The 27,468-nt window shown below is 32.0% G+C and overlaps 1 protein-coding gene across 4 annotated transcripts in view; it reads right to left on the bottom strand.

Annotated features, from left to right (window-relative positions):
* The window catches only part of LOC106784914 (carbonic anhydrase-related protein 10), a 226,206-nt gene that overhangs the window by 2,500 nt on the left and 196,238 nt on the right, over positions 1-27,468 (bottom strand). For all 4 annotated transcript variants that reach the window (XM_014744923.1, XM_014744922.1, XM_014744921.1 and 1 more), the window contains 3 exons: positions 23,921-23,987; positions 2,421-2,575; positions 1,856-1,981 (listed from right to left, as the gene is read on the bottom strand). In XM_014744923.1, coding sequence (XP_014600409.1) covers positions 1,856-1,981; positions 2,421-2,575; positions 23,921-23,987 — 348 coding nt within the window. The remainder of the gene's footprint in view (positions 1-1,855; positions 1,982-2,420; positions 2,576-23,920; positions 23,988-27,468) is intronic.

Below are 27,468 nucleotides of genomic sequence, written 5' to 3'. Positions count from 1 at the left end.
TTTAATTAAATATTTTATATTATTTACAAAAATATATTTTGGTACAAAATAATTTAATATTTTTCTCAAATTTATATTCACTTATAAAAATTTAATATCACGTTGCGAGATCAGTGTGTTATTTATTTTTATTCGGATACTTTGAATTATGATTGTAGAAGGAAAAAAAAACTATAATTAGATATTTACGATCAATTGTGTATTAAATTGTGTTTAAAATAATATCATGACTAGTATGAAATTTGCATACGAATATTTGTATATATTTGGATAACTTTATTTATAGTTATTTTGGACGGATACATAGAAAAAAAATTTAATTAAACATTTGCGACTAATTTTTATTAGATTCCCGTTTAAAATCCTGATCATTATACTTCGATAATAATGTTTGATTACTCCTTGGATATTTGTTTATTTGTATAATTAAATTTCTAGAAATATCAATTAAATGTACATCGTCATTAGGCAGATAATTATAAACACACAATAATTAAATTTTAATAGAGAAACGTTCGTAACAATTGCATAAACAAATTTTCCAATCATTTTCTAATTATCCCATTTAATATCGCAAAACTTTTTATCTATGATGAAAATTAATTGAAAATCTAATAACAAGAGGACATCGATCAAATTTAATTAACATATATTATAATGCTATTCGTTAAAATGTTGTTAACACATACAATAAAATTAAATAAGAAATGCAATAGGGGAATATATAGGAGGGATGAGTAAATAATCCTTTAAAACATTTGAGCGACATACATTTCCCTTTTCTTTCCTTATTTGATCCAACGTCCTGTGTTCCTTTCTTCAATTCCATTGCTGTCTCACCAAGAAAGGATTTCATTTTTGGCTAAGAGAGAAAGAGAAGGGTGGTTTGAGGAGGGTGAGTTGGGAGGAGGGTGCTTTTGGAATGGTCGAGTAGAAAGAATTTAGGGTAGGTAAGTGATGAGTCAGATCAGATTTGCTCGTATGATTTTGCTGAATGTTGTGTGGGGAGGTTGCTGGCTACGAAAGGGAGTGGCTTTCATTCTCTCTCTCTCTCTATCTTTTTCTATCTTTTTCTTATTTTCTCTTTTTATCTTTCTCTTTCTCGTTTTCCAAGCGACCTCGCTGATAGGACACCAATCACTTCCACTGCCTTCCAGTGGTTCTTTGAAGAAATTTAGCAAAAAAGCTTCCAGGGAATATCTATTCTCTGACTATTTCTTTTTTTTTTTTCTTTTTCTCTTTCTTACCTTACCTACTCCCCCACCCAATCTTCATCCTTCCCCCCCCCCCATTATCCCTACTATTCTAATTCATTTTTAATTTTATTTTTATTTTTTTAATATTCTTTTGAAATACATTGTAATTTTTCAAGTGTACGAAATATGTTCGTTAAAATTGTATTTTTTTATGATTTCTAATTATAATTTTTCCGATTAACACACTCGTACAGATAATAATTATTTTCAATTGACAATAATTATGTATTTAATCGATTTTAAAAATTAATTCTTACTTCGTGCTCCCAGAAGTTTATTAAAAAAAAGATGTTTTTCTTTTTTCAATTACTATAATATATATATTTTATATTTTTTTTTATTTTTCGGTTTTGATTAAAGAGGGGGTGTCGTATGAATTATTATAGTACAATTATATTTGTAGAATATTTGAATTACGTATTTATGTTGGATACGAAAAAATAATTGGATTGTATACATAGGGTTGAAATATTCATTTTTTTTTCTTTCACTCGTTCTAACGAGATTGTTGAAAGTAATAAAAAAAAATAGGTGGATGGGTTGGTATATAACATAGATATTAGAAAATGGAGGTAAAAGGTAGATGGGTAAGTAGGTACCTTGCGGAAATTGATGTTCGTTCGTATAGTCCTGTGATGAAGGTCTTGCAAGGGTCTGGAATTATTACCGAGGGGTGCCTTCGGGGCGTTGACGGGACCCTGCATGAGTTTCCTCAGGGCATACAACTGCAAACAAAGTAAAGTCTGCCTTTTCACGAGTAATTCGACTAAAACTTCACGATTCTATTCAATTAACGCATATTTTCATTGTTAAACTTCAAATATATATATTCCATTATATTTATTTATTTATTTATTTAAATTAATAAGAATAGAAACATATTAAAATAAATTAATATAAATATTTGTATTTTACTATCATCCGATCGGCTACAAATTTCATCTTTTTTTTTTTTTTATATACAATTTTATATCGCGTTCATTGTTTTATTTTAATTGAAATATATTATCATATTTTATGTAGCAGAGATATTTTTAATAACAAAAGATTACATATTGATGTAACAAAGAGGACTAATGGAAATCAAAATTTAATGGGTGCATGAGAAGACCATATCGTATAAGATAAACTTGTACTTTCAGATAAGGGTTAAGTAGTAAGTACCTCTTGTGCAGTAATGTAAATAGGTTTGTTAAGGATCAGCCAAACTGCCGTTTCCCAGCATCCTGGATGCGTCGTACTGCCTTCGTAAGTCATGTAACCATTTGTATCCGGAAGTAGACTTCTCAACGATAGATAGCTCACCTGTGCCGTATCACCTGTTTAAACAATTTTTTCATATTTTATTGTATTAACGTTTCAATACAATTTATATACATTTTCTTCTTATTATTAATATTAAATATACAATTGAATTATTTCATTTAATTTTTTACTCGTTAATCACACACCCACACATTCATATAATTAATTAAATAAAAGTCAAACAAACGATGGTTACGATTAATATATGGATTGGTGACCCGTTCAAAAAATCGTATGCTGTTGACCACAGAGAAAAAAAATAATTAATAAAATTAACTGCGTTGAGAAAAGTTTCTCAAAATCACATTTAATTTAATTACAATCAATTCTTTTCCTTTTTCAACATTTATCATCAATTTTTCCTAATAAATTTGTCAATTTTAGGATATTAAAAAAAAAAAAAAGATTGGAGTTTCTCGATAGGAAGAAAAGTTTTAAGGATCGTCAGACATAATCAGGACTTGTCAGATCGTTAGCACGTGACAAATACATTTGCCAATCACGTATCTGGATGACTAATCGATATTATTTTCCTTTATTTTTCTCCACAGGATTTTTCATCCCTCTTTCGATGTCTCAGGGAGCTATAAAAATTGAGGAAAGAAGGTAAGACAAGGAAAAAGGAAAAAAAGGGAGAAGGAGGAGGAGAAGGAGGAGGAGGGATCTAGTCAGCGTTGTGGGACCCCTTCTTCTTCTTACGGTTCGTTTCCTTCAAACGACTTCATTTTCGGCTCGTGAGAATAACCTCGAAAATGGTTTGTCTTATGAATTTAACTTTCTTCCTAAAGATCTTTTTTTATTTAACTCTACTGATATTTAATAACGTTATTTTATTGGGTAAATAATTTGACAAAAAAAAAAGAAAAAAAAGAAAGAACAAAAACAAAATGGTAATATAAAAATTAATAATTTCATCTAGAAAATTATTTAACTTCTTTTTCGTTATGGTGTGCTTTTGTATTACCCTTATACGGATCGTTGGGTTATTCGATGACCCTTTTATGGGTCGTTAGTAACGAAGGGATATAAAATTATTATTTTTATATAACATAATTGATAACGATAGACCTTTTTTCCTTTCGATTTGAAAACATTTTTCGCGAGATATATTTCTAACCATTTTCACGTATGTATAAAACACGTATAGACGTTTTTACGAATGTGTATGGGGGTTGTGATAGGAGGGGGGAGAGGTGGTTTATATGACGAAGGTTCACGAAGGACACGACTGGAAATTACACGAAAATTCGTCGTGGAAAGGTGCTTTTGAACTTTCAACACCGTATTCGTTTCTACGAAACGAAACGAAACGAAACGAAACGAAAAGAAAAGAAAAGTAAGAAAAACGCCGATGAATTCCGTAGACGGGGGAAGAAAGGGAGCTAAATAAGGTGTGCTTGCACGGTGCACTGCAATGATTGCTGCTGTACAAATATACCAACTTCCAACCTACACTTACGTACACACTTACACACAAATTTATATCTTGTACTAAGGGATATCCTATAGATATGTACATATACATATATATACAGGGTGTTTCCATTGAAATCCTGTTCGTACGAATAATATTGCAAATTTGAAAGAAAGTGAGGTAACTTTCAAAAATAAAACTTCGAAACGCAACAAATATCTTATTCGTTGTGTAAATGCGAAAAGTTTGTGCAGAATTTGACTCGATGTTACCAATTTTTCTTTTTCCTTTTTTTTTTTTTGATTTTGTTGGTTAAAGCAGTGATTTTTGAAATGTGTTCTACGGAATACTGCTGGGCATTCTATGCAATCCTCTCAAGGGTCTTATGAATTATTTTGTAAATATATGACGTCATATTTTATATCATTTGTCGCATTTGAAAAATTTCATCTAAGATATATTATGTGTTAGAAATTATGGCTTTGATATTAAATGGCTTGATATTAAATTCATTGCAATAAAATTGTCATCTTTTTTCGTCAAGGTAGACAGATGGACCAAAAATTATTGAAAATAATGAAGACTATTACGAAAAATAACAAAAATGTATATATATGTGATTTTATTTTATAATTAAATATTAAAATTATTCAAACGACGCCGCGAATTAATTTCTATTGAGAAAAATCCTCCCCAAAAAATCAAAAATTTGGATTACCATATCAAATGTCATAAAAATCAGTAAACAAAATAATGAACAAACGAAAAGGTGGTTTCGTTTGACGTAGTAATAATTCCACCAAAAAAAAACTGTTTATACTCGTAAAGGGGGTTGAACCGTTAACCGAAAAAAGTTTGAAGATCACTGGTTTAGAAAAATATTTGATGTTGTGAACGTCAAATCGAGGATTAGTTTTATCGATTATGTTATGTCTTTTTAGAGAAGAGATTTTTATTCGAAATGGGAGATAAGAGTTTTGTTGGAATCGTCGGTTACAAAGTACCGTATCGATCGTTTTTGATATATGGGCAGATATTGTTACGTGATATGTGTGTATATATATATATGTGTGTGTGTGTGTGTATAGATATTTTTTCGAATGGATACGTCTAGCAGGTAGTTCTCGATCGTTCTCAAACAGACGTTATGGTGCTGGATGCTGATAGAGCGTCACTTGTCACAAACCCATCCAACCGATCATTTTACCTTTTATCTCTTTCTTTCTTTCTTTTTCTTACCAACAAGGACACGGCAATCATGTGCAATCTTTGATTTTTTGTGCCAGATCTATGAGCATCATGAGCAATGCGTGAAATAATTATTAAGCAGATTTTGTTTATTGTTCGTTGAATGAACGCTATTTTTTTTATTTCTTTCATGCTCATGAAAATATTAAGAAAAAATATTTTCTATTATTATTATTATTATTATTATTTAAAAAGTTTTTCAACAATTTTTATTCAAACAATCAGATGGGTTTTAAGCGAAGCAATATGTTTATCGTAAACGAAAGAAATTTTGTGCATATATGTAACTTTTGTTTCTTTTCTTTCTAAAAGATACTTTTTGATTTACAAGTTTATTTATATTACATTTCTAGTACGATTTCTTTTTTTTTATAGATCCTAGAGAATTTACGACATCTAACAATCGGAAGAACTTAATAGAATTGAATGTTTTTCAGTTTGCAAAGAAAAATGTTTTTTTCATGGTTTTCACGAAATGTCATCGTTTCTTCTTCCAATCCCCAAGATGGTTTATTTTAAGACGCGAAATTTCGATTTAGAAGATTTTCTTTCTTTTTTTTTTTTTATAGCTAAAATAGATATTTTTCTCCATGTACGCTCGCGGAAAAAATATTATATTTTCATTGCACTTCTATATTTTGTTTCTTCTCAAGTTTCTACTACGATTTACGATATCTGTAAGTGAAATGTTATCGGTTTGGGAGGAAAAATTTTTTCATGGCTCATCATTCTACCCTTTTCCTCTGACATTCTTTTTTTTCTTACCGCAAGACGAGCGAGTTCTTCTATACTATCGAAAAAGAATTTGATAGCCTTTCTAAGTAAACTTCGTCATTCTTTTTCAAAACTTGCTTTTAAAAACGTCCCGTCGTCGTGTGTATGTCGTTTACCTACGCGGTTTGCTGATCCTCGAAAAAAAAACATGAATTTTTTCCAAGATTCGAATTGATGGGTAAAAAGAAACAGAAAAGAAATAAGAAAAGTTGTTCGATAATCGCTAAGATGGATACCATCTCTCTCTCTCTCTCTCTTTCTCTCTCTCTCCCTCTCTTTCTTTTCTCAAGTATAAAAATAAATCAAAGAGTAGTCTCTTGTGTAATATTTCGACGATGAAAACTCTCATCTGTGAAAGCTCGTCTTTCCTCTTCACTCTTTCACATATAAATATATATATATATATATTTTTTTTTTTTTTCATATTCGATGGTTGATCCATTTGGTAGAAATATTTGAATACACGTCGTATTACTAGGAAAGATATTTATACGAATCGAAATCGCGGATGATAGGCTGGTCTAGCGAATCGCTTGAATCTGCCTGCCATCGATAATTCTACGTTGTGTGTAAATAACACACACACACACACACACACACACATACGTAAGAACACGCGTATACAAATATTCGTGTAGAGAGAGCATCTCTTAGTCATCCTCCCTCCCTCCAACCATCCACCCAAATCTATCCTAGCCTACCCTAAAGCGCATTTCCACCTTCCCTCCTAGATGTTTTTTATTTTTTTTTTTTTCTCTATACCAATCCCCGTAGTATATATATATATATATTCTTGAATAAAAGAAAATACACATAACCAACCACCGTTTCAACCAGTCATCCGCCATTTCTTTTCGTGTCTATCTGAAAAGCCTAGGCATCATCAGAAGTAAGCGTAAGCAGTGTCGTTTGACTTATGTTAGTAATGTATATATATATATATATACAAAATACAACCTCGAACTATCATTACTTCACATACCCCCACCCACATACACACACATACGCATGCACAGAATATACAAGAGGAGCATCTATTTCTTGTATTGAGCTGGTGACATTAAAGATGGACGGACGGACGGACGGATGGTCTTATGGCACTCGTAAATGGTGCCGTTGCTTCAACACATAACCGAGTGAACGTAGTTTTTGCGCACTCTCTTCTCCTCACACCATCCCCCGTTTCTCCTCACCCTTCTCAAACTCCTTCTCTTTCTTCTCTTTTTTCTTCTCTTCCACTTCCACTTCCACTTCCTCTTCCTCTTCCTCTTCCTCTTCCACTTCCTCTTCCTTTCGACACTCTACTTCACCTTCGAGGCCGGCTTCGCGAAGGAAGATTCTTAGGTCGCCATTCAACGAGCTTAGAGGGCGTAAAGTAGAAGCTGTCAAGCTTTTCTAAGCGAATCCCTCTTCCTGTCGACACCTTTTCTCCCACTCCCACTCCCACCCCCTTCTTCTTCTTTTTTTTTTTCTCTTTCTTTCTTTATTTTTCTACTTTTATTTCTTTTTTTTTTTGCTACCATATATGGTACCATTTACTACGATATACTAGTGGCTGGTTATACACACCGCATGGTAAGACTCCACCGGTTTCCTTTTTTTTTTCTTCTTCTTTTTCTTTTCATTTCTTCTCCTTCTTCTTCTTCTTCTTCATCTTCTTTTTTTATTTTATCTACCATCTAGTCTACCTTTAGTTCGCGTCACCTTATATACTTTTTATGCACGCGTTGTGTATTTATAACCACACGTCATCGTTCTATCTTTTTCTTTCTTTATATATATATACGGATACACTAATACAAACATATATTCTTAAATTATATAGAAATGGGATACGTATACATTCGTACACGCTGCATACAACCCTTAATTCGCGTCATTCTATATATTGGTATATGTGTAAGTGTAACGATACATCCTCCCTCTTTTAATACATACACATACGCAAATACATACTCTTACATTATATAGAAATGGTATTTGCACATTTGCATGCGTACATATAGTGTGCAGCATACACACACACACACACACATATAAACGTCCTACTCTTAAACCAAGATTTGTATTTTTATTTATCGTTCGTCCTGATTTTCTTCGCGGTCGAGAGAAAAGGTTAGACAGATGGCGGCTTTCGAATTGCGCGGAGGAAAAGAAATGAAGTCTACCGAGTGTAAGGGGTGAGTGGGTGAGGGGGCATGGCGGGGGAGGGGGCTGAGAATGACAAATAATAACGACCGAACGAAAATGGAAAAATATCAAGCGTTTCTACGCGCACAGGATAGCGTAGAATAAGAAAGATGAAAACGTACATACACGAAGAGATGCTGAAGAGAACAAGTGGAACAGGAAGAGGAGAAGATGGAAGAAGAAAAAGGTGGAGGAGGAGGAGGGGGAGGAGGTGGTGGTAGGTGATAGGAGATTGGTGGTATAGAAAGGGGGTTATAGGGGGGATTGGAAGGTTGAAAAAGTGGTGTTTGCTGTGGTAGTGATGGTGGTGGTGGTGGTGGTGGTGGATGAAGATGAAGAAGAAGAAGAAGAAGAAAAGGGACGACGAGATTCCCTCGTGATTAATGAAATACATTAACTCTTTCCACTCTTGCCGAGAGGTTAGGATTTACAATAGAGCTACGTCGTAATCTCTCCTATCTCTTTCGTTTTTCTTTTCTTTTTTTATTCACTCACTCACTCTCTCTCTCTGCTTTGTTGTTTTCTTTCTTTCCTACTCTTTCTAATTGTATCATACACGAGTTGCATGGTACATATATACCTCGTTCTAGAGATTACACATAGATATATATATATATATTACACGTATAATTTTTTCTTCCATGAGGTATTTTTTTTGAACGACGACTGAGCGAAGGCTCAAATATTTTTATGCTAATGTACACACCAAGCGAAAGGATTTATGGTTTGCCCGCGCGCGCGCGCGCGCGCCTGTCCGTTCGTTCGCCACACACAAAAATAAAAAAAAATAATATTTGTCGTAACTTTAGAACGATAGAATGAAAACAAGACGAAAAATTATATAATGAATGAAAAGACGAAAAGAGAAAAAAGAAAGAATTAAAAAAGAGAAGAAATAGAAAAGAAAAGAAAAGAAACAAAATGCAGCGTTCCCGTTTCTCTTTCCTATTTTTTTATTATAACAGGCTAGAGTACTTTGTGGTTTTTCTTTAGATTTAATTATTATCGTTTAAAAAAGAAAAAAAAAAAACAGTAGTAGAGAAATATCTCATTTAAAATGTGAATTATCTTTTATCATTTAATTATTATATATTTGTTTGTTTAATCGCGTAAGATTAGATTTATTGTGAGTCAAGGTCAGGTGCACACTTGTAATAGTAGTTAGTAGTAGAAAAAAGGGGGGGGGGGTGGATTGTCGTCATTTTTTTTTGTATCTTCCATTCTTTTAATTTCCTACCCCTCCCCCCTCCTCGTCCCTTCACTTACTATATATTATACGATTGCCTTTAAAACGTGTCAGAGATATTTCTGTTTCGAAAAGGAAACTTGTTCTTTTTTTTTCCCTTTCTTATTTCGTGACGAAAGAACACGCGCATTAAAGCTCAGCTTGCACGTGTTGTGTTTCGTGAGAATAGTCGAATATCGTCTGTCTGTGTTGGACAATAAGAGCGAAACAGGGGCTCTTAGAAAAATTGTTAGCTCGAATGGCCGTGACATAGACACATAAAAAAAAAAAAAAAAGAAAAAAACAAAAAAGAAAGAAACAATGACAAAAAGGGAGAAAGATAAACAGAAAAGGAAAAGAAAAGGAAAATAGAGAGACAGAGATAAAGAGTGATAATTATGATGAGCCAAGTAACGTGATATAAAACAAACCTTTTTATCCCCCATTTTTCCTTTCCCTTTTCTTAAGACCCGCCCACACCCCTATTTCTTTTACTAGTTTCATAATTCGAAGTGATCCTGTCTTCTTTGGATCGGCTAAAATGTGTTGTCGTGATTTTTATTAGCTTTTTTTTTCTTTTGGCGACTCGTAAGAAATTTATTATTTATTTTATATTGAAATAAATGATGTGTGTTACGAATTTTTGTATTGGACATTGATAAATTGTATTATTAATTATGAACCAATTAGGTGGTGTTATATAAAACAAACTATTTTATATATCTTTTCCTTCTTTTTTCTTTTTTTTCTTACTTTTTGAAAAAGTAGCTTCGTTAGCTTTTTATTAGCTTATTTGTTTTTTTATATCGTTAAGATTAGTATCTTTGGATTGAAAGATGTAGTATTTTACGTTAAAATAAATTGTGTGATATTTATGACATATTCTTACATTAAATTGTAAGAACAAAATTGGTACATCAAAATTAATTAAGAAATTGAATTTTCTGAAAGAAACAGTATTTTGTTTAGGTCCTAAATTTCCCCCTTTTTTTTCTTCTTCTTCTTTTAAAACAATCGTAAAATTCTTATTTTTAAAACAAACATTCATTTCTCTAACCTGATCAAAAATGAACAAAATATTTCTTCGTATAAACAATAAGCAAATGTAATTTTCTCGATAATCGTATGGATTTATTATTACAATACGAAATAAGAGAAAGTTTAATCGATACGAATAGAAACCAACCGAAGAGAAGATGCCAAAAGAGAAGGGTGGTTGGATGGGATGTGTAAGGGTTGGTTGGTTGCTTGGTAGGGAGAGAGAGAGAGAGGTAAAAGAAAATTGTTCGGGTAACATTCGGGAAAAAGGGGTAAAGACGAAAAGCTTGAAGATAGTCACGGCACGACTTGCTTGCTTGCTTGCTTGCCGACAAACCGTGCTCGAGAAAACAATGTCAAATTGTGCAACTTCCTTCTCGCTTCTTCTACCATCGATTCTTCCTTCTTGGTTTCCACGTAGGAACCAGACGCCACTTTCGAGTTTCTCCTTATTGTCAGAAATGAGAATCCCTTCTCAAGTTGAAACGAGACAAACGATATTTTCTTCTTCTTATTTTTCTTCATCATTTTCTTCGTCTTCGTCGTCGTTGTCGTCGTTGTCGTTGTTTTTGATATCTTTGAAATGCGAGAAAGCCCATTTCGAAATGTTTTACATGAAATTGACAAAGAATTCAGGAAGCTTAAAATGTAACGAATTATAATTAACATTCTTTTTTAACTTTGACTATAAGTTAATAATTTTTTTTTCTTTTTTAATTTTATTATCGAATTAAACATTGTCAAAATTTGCACTTATACTAAATTCAAAGACAAATCTCTTACTTGTATTTAGTGAATATGCATAATTATCATTTAATTATATATATGTTTTATTTAATAATAATAATTTATAACATAATCACATGTGAAGACATTGTACGAAATAACATTTGCACATACATGGGAATACATTAAAGTATTATATATATATTATAAAAAAAGATCAGTTTTTCTATATATAGAAGGGCTGAAAAGTTCTGAGTCTAGCATATGAAGGGTTAAAAAGTTTAGAGTCTATTATGTAGAGGGTGTAGAAATTTTGTACAAAATTTGCGAAGGATCGCGTCAAGACTTTGTTTTTTTTCTTAGATTAAATAAATAGAAGTATTACTTATTTAATAAGGAAATATATTGTGTCTATTACGTATAAAAGGGTTGAAAAGTTCTGACGTTAGTAATATATTTGATTATAATTTTCTTCAATATAAACTTTGGCAAGAATTGCCTTTCTATTTTTTTTTTTTTTTTTTAAAGCACTAATTGGATTCCTTTCTTTCTTCAGCCACTTCATTTTAATTCTCCCGAGATTTCTTTTATTCCCTTTTTTATTCGAAAAGTCAATTTTATTGGCAATATGCACGCGTTTCACTTGATATAAGAATTTTTAGAAAAAAAATAAGTTATTGTCAAAAGCCAATGAACGATATTTAAATAAAAATAGATTAACAATTTTCATGTCAAGGGAACGATCCTATTAAATACGTTTATATTCGTTCTCTGATTCTACAAACACACATATACGTGTACACGCGTATATTACACACATATGCACATATGTTGGATATCGTGTAGGAAGATTTAATGTTAAGTACGATAGATGCACATAGTACAAGCCGAATATTGTTCGTTTAGGAATGAAAATCTCTGAACAAATATAAAAGAGACACATCAAACGTTTTCTTCCATCCTTCCATTCTTTCCTCCCTTCCTCCCTTCCTCCCTTCCTTCCTTCCTTCTGTTCGAATTAACGAACGATACAGTTAGCCAGCCCTGTGTTGTAACGTTTCTAACACGATATGAGGATTCACACAAATTTCTCTGACTATTTTGTCGCGAACGTGCTAGTTTCAAGCGAAAGTTGCTGCTGTTGTTGCTGTTACTATTGCAAGCTACTGCAAGCTACTGCAAGCTGCTGTGAGTCCTCAAACCACCGCTTTCATTCTAAAGTAATGAATGTATAATTAATGGAACGGAATACTTGCTACTCCAAATTCTTAACTTTCATTTTATCCTTTAAAAGGGATAAAGAGAAAGAGATAGATAGATAGAGAGAGAGAGAGAGAGAGAGAGAGAGAGAGAGAGAGAGAAAATATGGAAATGCATATGCGTGCGTGTATGCTCGTCTTTACGTGAGTTTCAAAAAAAAAAAATGGTCATTCCCGTTAATCTCTTTTCCCTTTTTTTTTTTTAATACGCGAATATGGATATCAAACAAAGTGTGTATATATATATATATATATATCATTAAAATATTAAATTAAATTAAAGAATTTAAGATCAAATGAGAAGAATAATTTAAAAAAAAAAAAAAGAAAATAATAATAGTATTATTCATCGACAGTTGAAATAATTCAAATTCGATATAAATTAAATTAAATTCATTGAATTAATGAAATATATCAAAAATATGATAGGAAAAAAGTTGCGATAAAAAAGAATTAATGAATATTTTATCATAGAGACGCGAATGCGATTATATATATAGAAAATTATTTAGATAAATTTAATTAATTAAATTTAATCCGAGATATTTAATAATTTTTCAGAATGATCTTTAATATCAAGACCAATCAATTATCGCGTTACGGTGCGTCGGCAATTTTGCTTTGGTCCATCCTATTTTCGAATTTATATAAATATATTTACCTTTTTTTTTTTTTTGTTTTGTTTACTTCGCTATGCACTTTGTTTTGCAAAAACCGAAAATGGAGGGTGAGGAGGGGCTGTGGGTAGTCTTATTGGAAAAGGGGTACGGGGGAACAAAACAAAAACAAAAAAACAAAAAAAATAAAAGAGCCGAGAGTATCGATTTTGGTATCCACGAGGAGGATGGCTTGTCACCGTGATAAATCTACTCCGTCCAATTCTACCCGCGGTTTTTCTCACGGAAAAATATTTTTCCAACCGACCGGATAGACCACCGACCGAGAAAAAAAGACAAGGGGTGTGTATGAGTGGGAGGGAGGGTAGGAAGGGAGGGAGAGAAAGGTAAAGAGTGACTTGGGAAACAAAGATGTACAAAACAAACGAACAGGAAAAAAGGAAAAACAAAAATTAGAAGGAGAAGAAGAAATGGGGGTAGCAAAAAAAAAAAGGGAAAGAAGAAAAAAAGACACAAAACAAAACAAAAAAATAGGACGATAGGATATCTTTCGTTTCTCGAATACTATCGAGATACGACTAAACTGTTGTGCACTATATTTCGTTTTAAAACGCGAAAAACGTATTGCATTTTTGTTTATAAACGATGTGATGTGCAGCAGTTTGCTAGTGAAAGCTTCGAGTGTCTCGCAATTGGTACAATTTCTTTGTTTTTTTGTTTTTGTTTCTTTTTCTCGTTTTATTTATCTTTATATATGGCGTTGTTTCGAATAAGAGGAAAGGAAAGAAGAGAGAGAGAGAGAGAGAGAGAGAGAGAGAGAGAGTAAGAGATAGATAGAGAGATGGGATGATATTGATTTTATGTTGTACATATGAGATTCTCGTGAATATTTATGAATACGTTTAATTATAGTATAATAATTATATATAAATTACATTATGTTTTCCCATCTCTCTCTCGAAGAATAATATTTTTTTTTATATATATATATACATATATATATATATATTATAAATTCAGTAAAGTTTGTGGAAACAGTATCATTAACAAAAGTAGTAACTAAAATAGAAATGGTTTTGATTTTGGAGGAATAACAACCGCAAATGTTTTGCATGAGAAACTTGCAAATAATATTTGTTCGAATTTCGGCGTTTAGCTGACGGGTGGGTGTACGTTGGCAGCGAAGTAGTAGATAAAGAGGAGGAGGAGGAGGAGGAGAAGGTGGGATGGAAAAAGGGGGCGGGGGTGGTGATGGTGGTGGTGGTGGAAGAGAAAGAGGAAGAGAGAAGTCGGGTCTGGGAAAACGGAAACGACGGGGGCTTTCTAGAGTATGGGGTAAGGGGGATGAGAGGAGCAGGTGGTGGGACAAGGTGGGAAGACTGGGTTAGGGGGGTTAAGGGGGGGGCGGGGAGAGAGAGAGAAAGAGAGAGGGTTGGTACTAGCTATAAAATACAATTTCTGGGGTGTCGGTTTAATACCACGCATACCATGCGAATATTTCATCTATTATCTACATTTCGTTGGTACGTAGGCATTCGCTTAGATCGTCGTCCTTTACCGTTCATCGTCTAACGGATGTTGAAAATATCACCTCGAGTTCGAACTAATCGATCGTTTTTATTTTTTTTCATTTTTATATCCTCCTTTATTCTTTTTTTCTGTTTTTTTTTTTCTCTTCTTTTGAACGTTTCGTTTCAATCGAAATACGGAGGGATTTATTAACGAACGCATTTATTTATGGGTCGAATATTTATCATAGGGTCAGTATTTTAAATGGATATTCGGTATTTATAATAAAACATGAGTACGATCATAAGCTAGTAATAACGAAATGTTACTTCAGATTGACACTTTGTTATTTTTTATTAAAATATATATTAACACGTGAAATACACGTGACAATGGGTTTTCGTTTCAACGAATATTTGACGTTTAAAGAAATATTTATTTTTGTTTTCTTTTTTTTTGGTTTTGTCGCATTACTTTTTTAATTCGGGATGGTGGAATTGAACGGTCAAATAAGATACGGAGTATTTATTTTTTTTTTTTTTTTGACGATAAAAGAGAAAAATCTACATCGCGATTGTTTCGAAACGATCGTTGTTATTAATAAAACCATTCTCGGAGAATACAATAAATTTCGATATCTTTTAATTTGCGATAAACTAATATAATCTCTCGATTTATTTTTTTAATTCACTTCTACTAACTGCAATCAAAAGCGAATAAAAAAAAAAACAAAGAAAAAAAAAACAAAGTAAATAAATAAATAATATAAAATTTTGTTATACCTTGTGCGGTTCGATTTTGATGTGTTATCAAAATAAATAGTATGACGTATTTTTTTTTTCTTTTTTTCTTTTTGTAACCTAAAATCAACCCTTTTCCTTTATATAAATAAACCCCCACGCGATGCATGGCGTGCAATCAAAAGAGTCTCTCACAAATAATTAAATATTTCACATATATATATACTTGTTTATAATTTATTTTTTTTTGTTTATTTTTTTATGTAGGGGACGAATAAACGAAAGAACGTATAATTCAGTGAGGAAAAAGGGGTTAAAGGGAAGGGGAGGCATAGGGGGTTGGTAGAAGGACAAAAAAAAAACTCGTTTAGAGTTGTACTTCGTACGGTGCCGTTATTTTGTCGGGTTCCAAGTGTATGTAAAGCAGCACACGCGCGCCTACTTCAGAGAGAAATTATATGCCACGCCTTTCAGGCTCTTTCTTTTTCTCCTTGGAAGTACTTAGGTACTTTCGCGAGAAAGGAGAAGAATCCCTTACGAAAACCCTTAGGTTTACCTTCATGCAAAATTTCCCTAACCTTAAATGAACACAAAAACTTAACGTCTTCTTGTCCGTTTTGATAAAATTGTACCATCCGTGCTTTTTACTTTTATTATGTTTTCTTTTTTCCACACGCACACGCACACGTTCGCACACACATGCGTGAACGTATTTTGTCCTAAATAAAAAAAAGAAAAAAAAAATATAAGCACGGACGTTTTCACCCCCTCGTATAACAGTTTTTTCCAAATGGAACGGATTTGACGGATGAAAAGGGGACCCTGGAGATGGATCGTGCGGAAAATTTAGGATACAACTACCGACAACTAAATTAGGATATATATATATATATATATTTTTTTTTTTTCCTTTTTTTTTCTCTTTTTTTCTTTTTCCCAATGTTTCGCGTATCCTTGGAATCTTTTTCCTCTCTTGCTTTCGTACGATAAGATTTAGAATATTGAATTAAAATCTTAACGTGTGTATCTATGTTTTTTTTTTTTTTTTTTATTATAATAATTAAAATGACAAAATATAACAAGTGTAAATTTATTTCACGAAACAGAATAGATCAAAATTTAATCTTCATGACGAGTATATACGCGTTCGTATAAGAAAAAAAAAAAGAAAAAAAGGAAAGAAATAAAAGAAAGAAATAAAAAAACGTAAAAAGATTACGACAACAAAAAATAGAAGAAGAAATGCTAGTACTTCATACGGAACTTATCGAAAAAAAGAAAAAAAAAATGGTTCGTTGATGTTCGTGCATTTGTTGTATTTGTACGTGTCAACGCGTATGCACGCATACACACCTATTCGAGTGTGTTCATATGTATCTGTGTGTGTATGAGAGATAGATATTCAGATATATATGAGAAATAGAGACGCGTGAGTATAAAATTTGCTTATTAGTGTGTGAGTGGGAATAAAGGGTATAAAGGGGAGGAAGGTGGATAGGAAGGGGTGGTGGTGGCGAGGGGGCACGGGGGTTGTTGGGGGGGGGGGCAGAAACTGCTCCCGATCTGTCTAGCTCGGAATTCCAGGCATCCCGTCAGTGCTCGGTACAATCATAATGCTCGAAAGCATGGCACGTTGCATTCAACTGTACTTGACAGCTCCTCTTGTTCTTTACGTAGTAAACGTGAGTAAAAGCGAGAGAGAAAAAGAAAGAGAGAGAGAGAGAGGGAGGGAGACCAACGCATCCCCTCCCCCAAATTCCTCATCGTAATAATTAATGACAAATAGGCTTCCTGGAATTTGAAATAATTTGTAACTTGGTTTCTATGTTTATAGTTGATATCAAAAGATAATAGAAGGGAAGAAGATTTTGTGGTAGCTTTTACACGTTTGTTGCGAATATAATTTAACCGAAATATGTGTATATGGGGGGAGGTGTATCTGTGTGTGTGTGTATGATGGGTGAATATGTGTACGTGTGAAAAATAGTTGACAACTACTAGGAAGGGATGAATCGTTGCTCGTTAAAACGCGTTAAGTGGATAAACAAAAAGATTCGACGATAACGTACGCTCGAAATACTAGGGATATTCGTATACATATCCCTATATACTCTATTTTCTATATATATAAAAATATATATATATATATATATATATATATATAGAACATAGATTCCCATTTTATTGTGACTTTCGAACGAGCATGGATAAACCTTGCCGAGCGTGTACACGTTTAAAATAAAAGAACGAAGAGATTTTGCATAGTAGAAACAACGCCTGCTGCTGTTGCTAGTCCTCCTGCTGTTGGTGTTGCTGTTGCTGATGGTGGGTACATACTGGTGTTACTGTGTATCCCCCAAAATCCCATGCATTCGTTCGTTCGTTCGTTCGTTCGTTCGTTCGTTCATTCGTGCGAAAATCGAAACCAAGCTCATAAATTCATTGGGGACTCATTTGGAGTCAATGAATCCAACGATAGTACTATATCGAGATAATGCAAGACCATCCTGTCGAATATATATTGTATATATACACACATACACATACTCTAAAGAAATTCTAATATCGTTCGTCCGTTTTGAAAGCAATAGGTGCCGAGTAATACTCACATTCAGAATAACTACTAGCGTTATGATTCGACTGGGTACACACACACATTTCGCATACTCGGTTTAAAGTTAGTTTAGACCAAAGCGAGAAAAGATCCTCCACGTTCGTAAACTAACGGATGAGAGTTTAAGTTAGTTCGAGTTGACGAAATTCCTCTTGTCTCACTTTACTTCTCTCGGTCTCTCCCTCTCTCTCTCTCTCTTTCTTCCTCTGTCTGTTTGTCTGTCTCGGTTTTGCTATTGGACGATCAAATTTAACACTTTAACGTCTCGTCGGGTGAGATTTGTTAACGAAACTTATGACCATCCGATGAATATTAGCTAAAAACACTTGAAGCATCAAAATGAACTCTAATATTTGAATTTATTTTGATATTTATGTGATTTCAATTGAATGTTTTCTGGTGAATAAAAATATTCAACAGTCTTTGGTTTTCTATAGCATGATAATATCGAGAATGGTAAAAAGTATTTTTTTTTTTTTTTTAGAAATAAATTAGAGAATACAAAATGTAAATAATTTGGTATTTAACGATAAAAGATGTGAAATAGTTCTCCTCGATCGAGTTTTACATTTATAAAATAACATTACATTCTTTCTGTCAATTTATTGCAGAAATGAAAATATTTTATCGAAATACAAATCAGAAATATTTCACTAATTTTCCGATATACGTTGCAATTTATTATATATATATATATTTTTTTTTTTGTTGGTAATAATTTACAATACTTTGATCGAACTCGTTGAAAATTAATTCACGTTTGTAATGAAATATCATTAGTTAATTATAAAACAAAATTTTACAAATATAAATGGTAAATGATATCAGCATAGACGAGTAAATATATCGGTCAACAAAATGTTTCATACTTTTCCAAAACTTATGTTATAATTTCCGAGCATATCTGTTTGCCAGTAGATGCAATAGTAGGTTGACGATATATGTACTACAATAGAATACTTAGATTCCTGCCGTTTCCCCAACCTCCTATAACCCTACTGTTTTCCATTGTCTTATGAGTTATGTGGCCCGGTCTAGGTGTCAACATGGTATTGATTACAATGCACCCATACATGTTCCACCATCTTGCGCTTGGATTTATGTACACGTGGATTTCTAAACATACTCGACAACCATCCTATCTCCTCATCCATTTATTTTATAATTATTCGAAATATCGATAGATCATAAAAAGAGAGAAAATCAAATTGTTTTCATTTACAAATTAGACATAATATTTAAGATTAAATGTGTCGATAATTAAACGTAAAAGAAATAGCAGTATGTAAGGTGATTGTTTAATTTATATTAAAATAGTGTTCCAACGAACGAAACATTCTTGAGTTTTTTTTAAATTATTCAACATAGAAAATTTGTTGTAATTTTATTATAGCCCAAAACATGAAAGGAAATCCGTAACACATGGTGCATTAGTATTAAATCAATCAAGATCGTTTTGACGTGGGACATTGTCAATGGGTAATCCGATTGCCAAACCATTGTGTATACGCGATACTAAATACAAACTTTTTTTTTGGAAATCGGTAAACCATAAATTTACGGAAAAATCTTAAGAGGTAATAAATAAAACAAATAAATGTACCGAGCTGTGTTGATACGAATTTTTCGATCATTTCTATACCAGGAATTAAGCTTCTATCGCATTAATCCGCAAACATACGAATGTGCTGCTGTAAATACCTTTCTGTATTCCATTTGTCGCATCATCTATACACACATATATATATATATATATATACACACACAAACACACATAGTATTCAGTTCTCAAATCTTCGTTTAAATATTCAACAATATTATTTACGTATATCCTAAACAAAAAACATCGATTCTATTCTATGACAAACTATGGGGGTTGCTTATTAGCTATTGGTTAATCTACGTATTTTAATAATCTCAATCCACTTCGTTACCTTTTGGGAAGGTATTAAAGTAATCTCCAAGGTAACGATTAGCGTAGCATATAACAATAATAATATAATAACCACAGCAAATAGTCGCATTAATATTAAGCAAGCGTAATTTCGTACAAACCGACAAAGTAAGTTATAATTTGCAAGTATCGCTATTGTTATCCAAAGAAAGAGATCTTACTGAATCAGCAGATAATTGTAACAAAATATTTCATGCAACTCCTACCGATTCAATTTCATTGTAAACGTGTTACATCAATAAACCTTGTTGTTATTAATAGGGGGGTGAGAAATCGTAACATTACATTACCTAATCTCATCAATCATTGATTCCATAAGCTAACGGTGTCAGTGATGTATAAGGAACCAATCACAGGTATCAGTTGTGCATCAAAATATAATATTATTACCATACAATAAATAAAATAGAAAATATATATAAATTCATTTGTTTTAATATTTTGAAACATAATCCATTGCCCATATAATTACCGGCACAAATATTAGTAGAATCTTTCCACAAATATACTGATCATCCCTTTAAAATACTGTCTTCTAACAATCAACATCGTATACAAAAATCAAAATATCCAAGAATTTAGTTAAAAAGAAGAAACGAATAAACAAAATGGTATAATGTTTCAACATCAATTAATTCAACCTGGACAATTTTCTAACTCCTCTTTATCATAATCATCGTAATAATAATCATCTCTCATTTTTTCTTGACAAGAAAAAAAAAAAAGAAAAAGAAGAAAAAAAGCTCGATCATTAAAACGAATTTCTTCCTTTTCCATTTAATTCGCAAGTCTTTCGGGGCTTTGCGTTGAAGCGAAGAAATAAAATAATTAAAAAAGAGGACTTGAGAAAAGATTTAACAAAAAAAGAAAAGAAGATAAAAAAAATTGAATGAAAGAAAGAAAGAAAGAAATAAGCGAGAAGGCATCGAAAGGAACAGCATCGTGGACACGCGGACTCCGCTTCGAGAACGAAGGACAAAAGGAAGTACGGTAAAAGAGGAATCGGAGGAACTGGAGGGTGTTATCGAGTCACGTGACAAGATAGACTCACCCCTTGCACATAAAGTCGCGCACGCGCTGCCACGAATATATATATACATATATATATATATATATATATATTGTGGCGAAGTGACTCGTTACCTTAAGAGAGTCATTTTCCTACTCCTCGCTTTCACCCTCGACTTCCCCCCACCTCCCACTCTTTCACTCACTTTCTTTCTCTCTTTATCGTCCACACTTTTTTTCCTTTTTTTTTTCTCTACTCTTTACCTCTTGTCTTCTTCATCTCTCTCTCTCTCTCTTTCTCTCTCAAGTCTCGACTTTTCACTCTCTCAATTCTATCGTGGAAAAGTGAGAAAGCTACTATCTTTCTTCAACCATCTCTCACCTACCCTCTCTCTTTCTCTCTCTTTCAATCTTTTTTTTTTATATGTACGAATATATTTAATATAGAAATAATTTTCTCTTTAACTCACTTTCTCCCTTTCTCTCGCTACACATTCTTTTTTTCTCTCTCTCTATATTTCTATTTCTATCGTTCTTTCTTTTTCTCTGACTCTCTCTCTCTCTCCTTCTTTTTATATATACATGTATACTAAATATGGAAAAAAGTAGAATATATATATATGTATGTATGTAGATGTATTTTTTTTTTCTTCTTTTGTGAGGCAACATTATATTTATTATCCAAAGTTATCCCACCTAAGACCTCATCCAGCATCACTCAAGTTCTTTTCCAAGTGTTATTTGGTGCGTGAAGCGCGTATTCATCCTGACGGTGCGGTGTGCTGTTCATTTACACTTTCTACTATCCAACACTAGAAAGAGAGTATAAGAGAGTATGAGAGAGAGAGAGAGAAAGAGAGAGAGAGAGAAAGAGAGAGAGAGAAAGAGAGAGAGAGAGAGAATACTATAACGATGGCATACCTACTACCACCAGTGTACTTTGCACACTCTCCGGTTATGCCGGCTACTAATTGCGAGCTTACTTTTCACCTTGCACGCTTTCTCTACATGCAAGGAAACCAACCAACATGTTTCACTTCCTCTCTCTCTTTCTCTTTCTTGATCTCTCTATCTCTATCTCTGTGGAACAAGTGCTTTTCAATTCCAAAGTTCTACGAGAAAATCATAGGACATGTAAGTATAGACGTACTATGTTATACATCATAGTCCTTTTTGTTTCATACCACCTTAAAGTCCTATTACGTTCATAGTATTTCGTTAGATGTTTAATAGGACAAAAATTTGTGTCAGTTTATTTAAGTGTTCAACGCTTTTTTTCTTATATTATTTCTCATAACTCATTGTTAGTTATTTATTTTTATTCATTCTTCATTAATTTTTCTTGTAATTTTAATAATTTTATTTTTGAGATACTAATGTATAATATTTAATTATTCTATGGTAGAATAAAATGATTGCTGAATTGTATAAGCCTATTCGAATACATTGTTGTATTATTCAGTGTCTATATCATAATAATGTTTAAATCATAATATCATTGATATTTTCTCGTAGAATATTAATATAAAATTGAATTTGGATTTATTTATTTAAAGTAATATTTGTGTTTATTTTTATTTTTAATAATTTGTCAATAAACTACTCTTTTAATTTGGATTGATTTTTTTTGTAAACGTTCAATATTTTATTGTTATAACGTTAATGTACAATACGTCTATAATTCGTTGTTTGATATCATATAAGTTCTAGCATATTCTGATTAAAATTAGTCTCTTATATATGGTCATGGTAAATGTTAATTCACACGTTAAATGTTAAATGTTATAAATAGATGGAGACATGTGTAATTTGTTTCCGAGTGTTTGCCGACAGGATCGATAAGGAAGAAATAGGAGTAGAAATAGAATACCAAATGTTTCCACGATCGTAGAAACGATCAAAGTTCATTCTAAAGATAATTCTAATTGATTATTCACGTTTCTTGAATTTTATGATACTTTTGGGGTACTTTAGAGAATCGAGATTTCGATAATAATATAATAATAATAATTATTATTTTATTATTTACGATGAGGATATAGTATTTTGTAACAATGTGTTATATTTCTTGTATTTTGTTTGTTTTATTTTGTCTTCTTTTCTTTTCTTTTTTTTTTATTCGACGATTCCGAAGTGTTTCACTAATTTGAAAGCTCTTCTCTTTCTCACCGAGTACAAAAGTCGATCGCTCTTTTTATTTTCTCTTTCTTTTTTTTCTTCTTCTTCCTCTTTTTTTTTTTTTTTTTTTTCGTCAAGGCTATCCAGGATTCAAAGAAAAGGTCTTTTCGAGACGAACTTTCGCGTTCTTCACCTTCCCTTTTGTGCATTTTTCATCTCGCTTTACAATTTCTCCAGCGAATAAATTTCCCGTGTAAAGTACTTGCGTACAATGACATTCGCTCTCTCTCTCTCTCTCTCTCTTTTTCTCTCTCTTTCTCTCTTTTGAATCTGACTTTAATCGAATCCGATTAAATTTTATGCCATTTAACCTCGATAATGATAACGATTATTAATTGGTCCAAGTTATGTAAAAAGCTATCAAACTCTCCAATGATCTCTAATTGAGGAAATTTTGTTCCAACATTATAATTATTACTTTTTCTTTTTTTTTTTTTTTTCAAAAGAAAAAATTCATATTTATTGCATTTATTTTCCTTCCTTTTTTGTTTTTTTTTCTTTTTTTCTTTTTTTGAAGTTATACTTTTTTTTAGCGCGTTTGGGAAAAATGATGAGAGTGAATAATTAGTGGTAAGATAATTATTATACAAATGATAAAACTAAAATAGAAATTTAAAAGTTGTTGCTTGGTTCGATCATTTTATGCAAAAATAAAAATCAAAATTAAAATTACGAAATTTATATAATAGTATTTTTAAATAATTTTCTTTCAGATTTAATAGATTTCTGCACATAATTTAGCTTGATTAAAAAGTATTCAAATTAGTTATTTTTTCGGAAAACAAAATAAAAATTTCATTGTGTATAATTTATTGTATAATTAAGTAAAATATTTTGATATAATAAACATATTATTGATACTTACCCCTATGAAGTACCTTGCTGAATACGCTCGTGATAATTCGTAATTCCGGATTCAAGGTTTCACCTAACTGTAACAGAAAACAAGTTTCCCTTTATATTATTTTCATTCTTAATGTTTTATCTTCTCTTATTGTTAGATATATAGCTAGATATATATATATATATATATATATATATAGATAACTTTAGGGAAAGAAAAGGGGGCAAAGTAAAGAGGTAACGGCGGAAGATCGTTTGGAAAGTTTCATCGTAGGATACCATTAAAAGGGTATCCATAAAAGCTATCCAAAACAAACCTCAAGTCGGAAGTGACGATAAATAAGAAGATTTATGTCTTTTACGAATCGTTTCGTGATAAAACAGAAACAAAAAAATTATACTCAACTTTGTTGGATCGTAGGAAAAGAAAAAGTTGTTGTTTTTTTTTTTTTTTTCTTTTATTTATCCGAAGCATTAATTACTCGAGAATATAGACCATTAAAAAGTCTTAGAAAAATTTGTACGTTCATTTGTGTAAACGATGGGACAAATTAATGAACGTTTAAATATCATAATTGATGTTAATATTTGACAACAAATGTATGCAACGTAATTTTTAATGCGTATGAGTGTTTTATAGAAAAAATGAAGATAAATATTTGTTAAGAAAATTTTGATCGAATAGAAGATTCATTCATTTAAAAAAAAAAATATCAAATAAATCAATTTTTTTTCACGCGAGATTCTTAAACGTTTAGGAAAAATATTTATCGAATGCATTTTTACGTATTTTTAAAGTTTGAGAGGAAAAGAAATAAAGAAAAATTGTAGGATAAAATGTATTGTTTAGAAACAAAAATTTTCTATCGTACCAGACGATTCATGATTGTTAAAGAACAATTATTGGAATCGGGGAGAAAAAGCAACGAGAGTGGTCCGATCCATTGGAAATAGTTTTCTCCATTTCGATTCAGTTAAATCGTCAAACTATTCAAAACAATTGAATTTGGTACGAATCGTGTCGAACTATTTTCTATTTTCCCGTATACACATATGTATGTTCTATAGAATAATACAAACGATTAATCGAAATTTGTTGAAAAATCCTTACGAATTTGTATAATTCTCTATTTTATTTCAATCCCCGCTTCGATTGAAATATTTTCTTTTTCTCTCTTTATTTATTTTTTTTTTTTTTTAACCTGGAAACTCATTTTAAATTCGCGTACAATTATGGCAGATTTAAAATATTAAAGAAAAATGAAGCCAAATCACGTTAGACATTAGAAGTTAGACGATGATCTTGAAAACGACAATTTTATTTACATTATATTTCTTTTCCCCCGCCCTCCCCCCCATTTTCTTTTCTTTTCTTTTCTTTTCTTTTTTTATTTCCTTTTACAAGTCACCTCGTTTTTGCGTCTGATGTGTGAGGAGTTGCTTTGAAATTCCAACGGCGTTCAACGCGTGCCAGGCTGCACGTTCTCGTAATATAGTCGTTTATCTTTTCGGAAAATTTACAGAAAGAGGGGTAGGAGAAGAAGAAGGAGAAAGAAGGGTGAGAGAGAGAGAGAGAGAGAGAGAGAAGGAAAAACAGCAAGCAAGTAGTCTCTCTTGGCACAACTGCAAAGTTTTCCTTTCCACACGCGACATCGTTCTTTCTCTTTCTATTTCTCTCACTCACATACACATGCACGCTCATTTACTCATACTAATATGCATACACGAGGTAGGTAGTGCACTTTTATGCGTGTCAGCATAAATCCGTTGGCTAGGTAGGGCTTGCGCTTATTCTCACGATTAAACTTGTAGTAACTTATGATTCTCATATTTCTATTCGTTTAACATAAACATTGTCCGTAATTATTTAACTCATTTAGTCGTCACAAATTGTTTCGTAACAATTCATAATTATCTTTTCTTTATTTCACATTGTTTTTATTCGATCAAGATAGATTTGAGATCATTGAAAATCATTGAAAAATTTGATTTAAAATATACTTCTACGTCGACGAATGATTTAATAAACAAAAATAAAAAAAGAACATAATAGATGGGTAAATTAAGATTGCGTATAAAAACTATCCGCAACAAATTGTATTATAATTAACCTCGCGTAAAAGAGAGAGAGAGAGAGATAGAGAGACAGAGAGACTCGGGTAAAGAAAAAGTGTCGCGTAAATAGAGAAAACTCGAGTGCACATTTCATTTTTATTTATTATTAATTTAATACAATTTATATTTGTTGAATTATTTTTTTGTTTTTTTTTTGTTCATCTTTCAAGACGAGAAGTGGTTATAATTCATTGCAAACGAGATCTAATAGATTTTTCTATTATTTTTATTCTGTGCTATTCTCTCGTTAAGGTAGAGTAACATTAACGTTGGATCTTATCGGCCGATATTAATGCGTTTTCCAGAATATTCAAGAAGAACCAGAAGAAGAAGAAGAAGAAGAAGGAATAAGAGAGAGAGAAAATGGGTGGGGAGAGAATGAGATAGATAGAGATTATTTCTCAGTGAAATTAATCATAATGAAAAATATCTAACGGCCGGCAGGAAATGAAGACGACGCTAATTCCATCATCTTAACCTACAGTTTAATTCAGGCTGCTTCTGGGAGCCTACCCTGATTATGAATTAAGAGGGTTAATTGCAACGGTGGTGGTCGTACCTAAAGCAAGCAAGCAAGCAAGCAAGCAAGCAAGCAAGCAAGCAAGTAGGCAAGCAAGCAAGGGTTCATATAGAAGCAACCTTATATAATATATAATATACATAATATGTATATATATATATATATAATATATATTCCCACCTCCACATCTTTCCCCTTCTCCTTCATCATAATTGTAGAGAAAGGGAATAGGTATAGGTAATCTCTATGGTTGTTATATTTTAGCAATCTAGCGTGAAAAATATTAACTTCCTCTTTCTCTGACACTTCATCTTATTCCCTAATTAAATCCTTTCGTTTTAATTATTCCAAGCTACGTGATATTACGTAGACGTATATAGGAAAACTCATCGGATGGTAACCAACTGCAACAACGATTTAACGATGAATGAACTTTGTGCAATGGTTTCAGAAAGTTACGAGGTAAAAATTTGATCTAATAGGAAAAAACAAAAAGGAAATGTAAAAAGAAAGAGACAAACTAAAAAAAAAAAAAGAAACTGTTGTATCGGAAACAAAACATTTAATTAAAAAACAGAGAGAAAGATAGATGACTGCTGGTATATCTAAACTAACCTGTATATTATGTATATTTAGTTTTTGCACGGTGACTGGAACAGAGAAAAAAAACAAAGAAAAGGAAATACAAAAGAAGAAGAAGAGAGAGAGAAAAAATGAAGTCTCGGCGGAATGCAAGTAAGTATATGAATACACATACGCGTAGGGAAAAAAATGTAGGTTTCGTTAGCGAACAGGTGAAAATATTTTTTTCTTTCTCTTTCTAGGTAACCCTCTCTCTTACTTTACCCCTCACCTTTCCATTGTATATAATAGGTAGGAAAAAAGTTTGGTGCTGCGAATATGTGAAAATATATATATATATATATATATAGTTT

This window comes from Polistes canadensis, unplaced genomic scaffold (genome assembly GCF_001313835.1).
Source record: "Polistes canadensis isolate GaletaPanama2010 unplaced genomic scaffold, ASM131383v1 scaffold_42, whole genome shotgun sequence".
In the NCBI taxonomy this organism is placed as follows: Eukaryota; Metazoa; Arthropoda; class Insecta; order Hymenoptera; family Vespidae; genus Polistes; species Polistes canadensis.
The sequence above is the reverse complement of the archived record's forward strand: the minus strand, read 5'-3'. Positions and strand labels throughout refer to the sequence as shown.